The 4,525-nt window shown below is 42.2% G+C and overlaps 2 protein-coding genes across 2 annotated transcripts; both read right to left on the bottom strand.

Moving 5' to 3' along the window:
- Window positions 1–1,765: 1,765 nt before the first annotated feature.
- LOC129768231 (RCC1-like G exchanging factor-like protein) lies at window positions 1,766–3,476 on the bottom strand. The gene is made up of 4 exons (XM_055769726.1): window positions 3,236–3,476; window positions 2,428–3,180; window positions 2,204–2,368; window positions 1,766–2,141 (listed from the first exon to the last, which is right to left on the bottom strand). Exons 1-4 carry the CDS (start codon window positions 3,345–3,347, stop codon window positions 1,804–1,806), a joined length of 1,368 nt encoding a protein of 455 aa, XP_055625701.1. The 5' UTR covers window positions 3,348–3,476; the 3' UTR covers window positions 1,766–1,803.
- Window positions 3,477–3,571: 95 nt separating this feature from the next.
- Window positions 3,572–4,129, bottom strand: LOC129767170 (histone H3-6-like). Its single transcript, XM_055767793.1, has one exon. The coding sequence runs from the start codon at window positions 4,061–4,063 to the stop codon at window positions 3,572–3,574; it is 492 nt and encodes a 163-aa protein (XP_055623768.1). The 5' UTR covers window positions 4,064–4,129.
- Window positions 4,130–4,525: the final 396 nt, after the last annotated feature.

A 4,525-nucleotide genomic window follows, 5' to 3' on the forward strand; every position in this document is an offset into this window, starting at 1 on the left:
AGGCGGCTCAATTCGTTTATTGATAAATACGGAGTTTTGAAATTCTTAAGAATGTAACAGATTTTATTTAATTTTTAATGTGATTGTATTTAAAATGTATATCTGTTCTTCCTGTCCACGTGGATTAAGTCTGTACCCCTCCCCCTCTCCGTGGACAAGCGTGGACATTTTCTTACCCCCTACCCCCCTTAAAGTTGTCCACGTGGTATGTGGACAGCCCCTTATCTCGAAACGAGTTACTCGTTTTTTTTATTCTGCATCCTGCGATAAAAGGTGGAATAAGCTAATGTTTAACAGCCACGACAAAATAATGATCCGGGAGATTAACGCGATATACGAGATGCTTTGATATCGGAGTCTTGTGCTCCCGTGGTCGAGCGGTTAGCGTCCCACATCATCATGACGGGGGATCGGTTCGATTCCCGTTCTGGCCGGGGGATTTTTCATCAAAGAAATTTCTTCCGGCAGAATACATTCAAGGCGTTTTATCCGGCATAGAAAGCTCAACCAAGTACAGTAATCGTTGGCTAACTGGTCCTGGTTTAACTGGGCGAACGTTAACTGGTCCTTGGACCAGTTAGAAGGCAGAATTTTGTAAACGATCGACGCCACATTCAAATGGAAAATTTGCTGTGAGGGGCATTCGAATTTAATTTGAAATGTTATGAAAATTGATATTGACGGCGCCAGTGGTTGTGTGGTTAGCGTAACAGCCTCACAATCCGATCGGCCTGGGTTCAATCCCAGCTGGCGTCGTTGGGATTTTCTGAGGCGAAAAATCTCTGGTTACGTCTTCCTTCGGAGGGGAAGTAAAAGAAGTTGGCCCGGCTCATGAGTTGTTGAGTCTGATAGGTAGGAACAGGTGGAGTCGCCTCCCTGTTGTCGGTGATTGGCACTAAAGTGGCGGAAATAGGCCGACGAAAAATAAGCGAAGATAAAAAAAAAAAAAAGAAAATTGATATTATTTTCGCATGACAAAAACATTGATTAAATTACAGAAAAATAATTTCCTCGAATTATATTTCATATCAGTTGTCACACTCAATGCGAAACTTCCATTGGAATCTTTATGTTTATCCAATTTCATGATCAACGCGAATCAAACAGTTCATTGAAGTTTCCCTCGATTTTATTTGACACATAACATGCCGGACCAGTTAAAACGCAAATGTCGATAACTGGTCCTCCCTTTTCGCCCAGTTAGTGAATGTTTACTGTACTACTAATATATATGACGAGAGTAATACTTACGTTGAGAAGACCAAAGTTCCACTGGGAACGTTAATGCCATCCAAGAAGTCATATCGGAGCCTATTATTAAGCCTGTTACAATAAGAACTTTATTATCTTGGCTCAGGAAACACACATCTTTCGGTCCCAGAATCGAAGCTAGCTGTTCAAGTGATGTTACGATTACGCTTACTCTGCAGGCCATTGAGTGTTCAGTCTGAAAACCATAAGATTCCTTGCAACGAGACTGACAAAATTATTCGAAAATAATTAGATCTCCTAGGAATTATCACATAATAAGCTGTTAAAATCACGTAGTTGTAATCGTACGGCATTCAGCTCACCAGATCGCATAATATTGCTTAAGGGATTTATTTTCCAGCATGCACCGTTCAAACTCTAACGAAGAAATTGATTCTGTGTTTCGATCACTTTTTCAAACATATTCAAAGTTTCTATCTAATGTAATAAGACCAGTAATAAGATGGTAAGCAGAATTTACTGAACAAAAGCCATAAACCAAAATTCCAGTTGATTTCTGCTCACATTTTTATTTCGAACGCCCCACACTCATCAAACAAAAGCCTTACACAGTGCTAGCGTATGATCTACACCACAACTAATCGTTACTACCCGTGCACTAACGGCCACCTTCAGTGGAAAGAACTGATCTTTCTGATTCCCGAAACCCAAACAGCCGTGCCGATTGTGTCCCCACATGTATAAGTCGTCCTGTTCGTTGATTGCTCCACTGTGAGTGAGGCCAGCGTAAACGGCGCGCACTCGTACATTGGGATTGAAATCGTTCCGTCCAAACAATGCCGCAGAAATTTGCGTAGGACCAGGTCGATGCGTTACTTCAGGCCCAAAGCCTAGCATTCCATAGCCCCAGGTAAACACGTCACCATTCTCTGCAACAGAATTCAGGAAAATTATTGTGGCACAGGATTTTATTACAGGTGGAACTACAAACCATTGAGCGCTATACAGTAGGAACCACCCGCAGCAATATCTGTTATTTTACCGATATTTTTCAAAAAAGACAAATGTCGAGGTGAATTGATTTGGGGATTTTCATCTCTGTCAATGTTTAGTTGACCGTATTCCGAGTTACCCCATCCGAATACTTCACCTTTGTCTGCGGAAGACGATTTCAATATCAATTCTTCTTTCCCACAATAACTCCAAGAAACTCACCATTCAGTGCCAATACGGTATCTGAAGACCCTGCGACTTTCAAGATATTCTCCCCTTCTAGGTCACCTTTCACTAAAGACGGTGTGCAAACAAAACCAAATCTCCCCAGACCAGTTTGGCCATCATCGCTCCATCCGCAAGAAAACAGTCTGCCAGATTCAGTCAGGAAAAAGCTATGATCTTGCCCACATGCAATATCCTTCACGTTGTCCGCAGAGCTATCCAGCTTCTGAATCTTATTTATTCTAGGCTTATTGAAATAGTCTTCACCCTGGACAATAGCTCTCCCACATTGACCATAGGCGTTGTTCCCTAGTGCATAAACCGTCCCATTCTTGGCGAGTGCCAGTAGATGTGCCCTACCAGCGTCCACCTTTACGATCTCCACCTTACTATTATTTCCTTCGACAGAGGTAAGATCGATCGGTGCAGGATAGATCAACATTTCGAATGGTTTCCTATGCTGCCCACCATGTTTATGGTAGCCAATTTGAGAATCCGTGTTAATCCCCGTTCCCCACAAGCTCTGTCCATTGTGACACTTGGCGGCAAACGCCGAGAAACCATAACCAGCAGCCACATTCAGAATGTCACGGTTCTCGGCAAAATTTAACCGGCTTGGATGTTGCACAAAATCCGCACAAGCTTTGGCTTGTTTTTTCACCGACATTTGCACTCCGAGTGCACCCGTTGCGGCCATTCCCCAAACGTACACACGGTTGTCCGTTGGTTTTGCAATCGGATATTTATGAGCTGGAACAAAAGTAGGATAATTGCGACCCTTAGAGTGTTGCTTGTGTCGTCTTACTTGGGATTTTGCTCCGGTCCTGCCGGAGAACACTGCGCCAAGCCGCGGATGTGTAATTACGTACACAATTCATTTGATTTACAAGCGATTTCGTGTGTATAACTCGACTCATTGCAAGTCACAATATCTCCAAAAACTGAATCAACTAACTAAACATTACACAGACTATTTGAAAATACATTGAATGTTTATCGAACAATTTGTTGTCATTTTCATAAGAAAACAAAATGTGATAATTGAAGCGTTTTACAGTACACTGTAAAATCAATTCAGTGAACGAGATTTTATTCAAGCAACATAAACGATAACAACTTAAAACAAAAAAAAAACATTCAATCACCACCTCTCTCTGATATACAAAGCGAGATTAATATCCTTCGGCATCAGTGTAACCCGGTTCCGATGAATCGTACAGCGATAGGCATCCTCCATTAGTTGCACAATGTACAACTCAGCGGATTCTTGCAAGGCCATTAGTGCTTCTGGTGTTACTCGCAAAGCATGGTCATTATAAGACATGAGAACTTCCCGAATCAGACGCGCAAACGGTAACTTCGGGATCAGCAGATTGGTTGACCGCTGGAGATGCGCTATTTCTCGTAGGGCTCTGATTTGGGTTCGCGGACGCCTTTCTTCAGATCTAGATCTTCTCGAAACACCTGCTCCACTTCGGGTCGCCCCGCTTGAGGATCTTTGGTCTTCGGAAAATGACCGCCGTGGACGAGCTGCTGCTGCGCTCTGGTATGTGGATGATGAAGCATGGCCGGAATCAGGTTCGTTCTCTTGGTTCGGTTGGCGCCGAGGTCGCGCATCTTTCTGGCGTGGCATATTTTGAAAATTATTTCGGCATAGATTTTAAAAATCAGAAATAAGACTAATCACTGCTTATAAATTTAAAGTGAATTTGACAAATGGAGGGTAAATTTAAATATACTCAGTGATGCCAAATTGAGATTTCCGAGATTCCAGTCTGTTTAATTTTGTTTGGGTTTTCGTATCGGACACTCGACAAAACAATTGGAGGAACAGTGTGCGAAGTCGAAATTTTGAGATGAATCTTGAAGTGCTATAGCTTCATAAAAAAACCAACGCATGAAGTTGGGAAGCACATCATTTTAAGGTGAAGGTGGAAGCTAGCCATTGTAGTAGTATAGGTGAACCCTTGTGTAAAAATGGGATAATAGTGTTTGTGAGAGAAGAGCAAAGCACACGTAAATAGATCAATTCACTTATAATGGGCACCTTACACGATCAAACTGATTGACAATAAGTGTCTTCAATATCGTGACA

The sequence above is a fragment of the Toxorhynchites rutilus genome, chromosome 2, assembly GCF_029784135.1.
Source record: "Toxorhynchites rutilus septentrionalis strain SRP chromosome 2, ASM2978413v1, whole genome shotgun sequence".
NCBI lineage: Eukaryota > Metazoa > Arthropoda > Insecta > Diptera > Culicidae > Toxorhynchites > Toxorhynchites rutilus.

Excerpts from the sequence above, each read along its gene's own strand:
- LOC129768231 (XM_055769726.1), bottom strand. The coding sequence starts at position 3,347 with ATGAGTCGAGTTATACACACGAAATCGCTTGTAAATCAAATGAATTGT. Across the intron at positions 2,369-2,427 it reads TACCGTATTGGCACTGAATG|ACAAAGGTGAAGTATTCGGA; the intron begins GTGAGTTTCTTG and ends CGTCTTCCGCAG. Across the intron at positions 2,142-2,203 it reads CTACTGTATAGCGCTCAATG|AGAATGGTGACGTGTTTACC; the intron begins GTTTGTAGTTCC and ends ATTCTGTTGCAG.
- LOC129767170 (XM_055767793.1), bottom strand. The coding sequence starts at position 4,063 with ATGCCACGCCAGAAAGATGCGCGACCTCGGCGCCAACCGAACCAAGAG.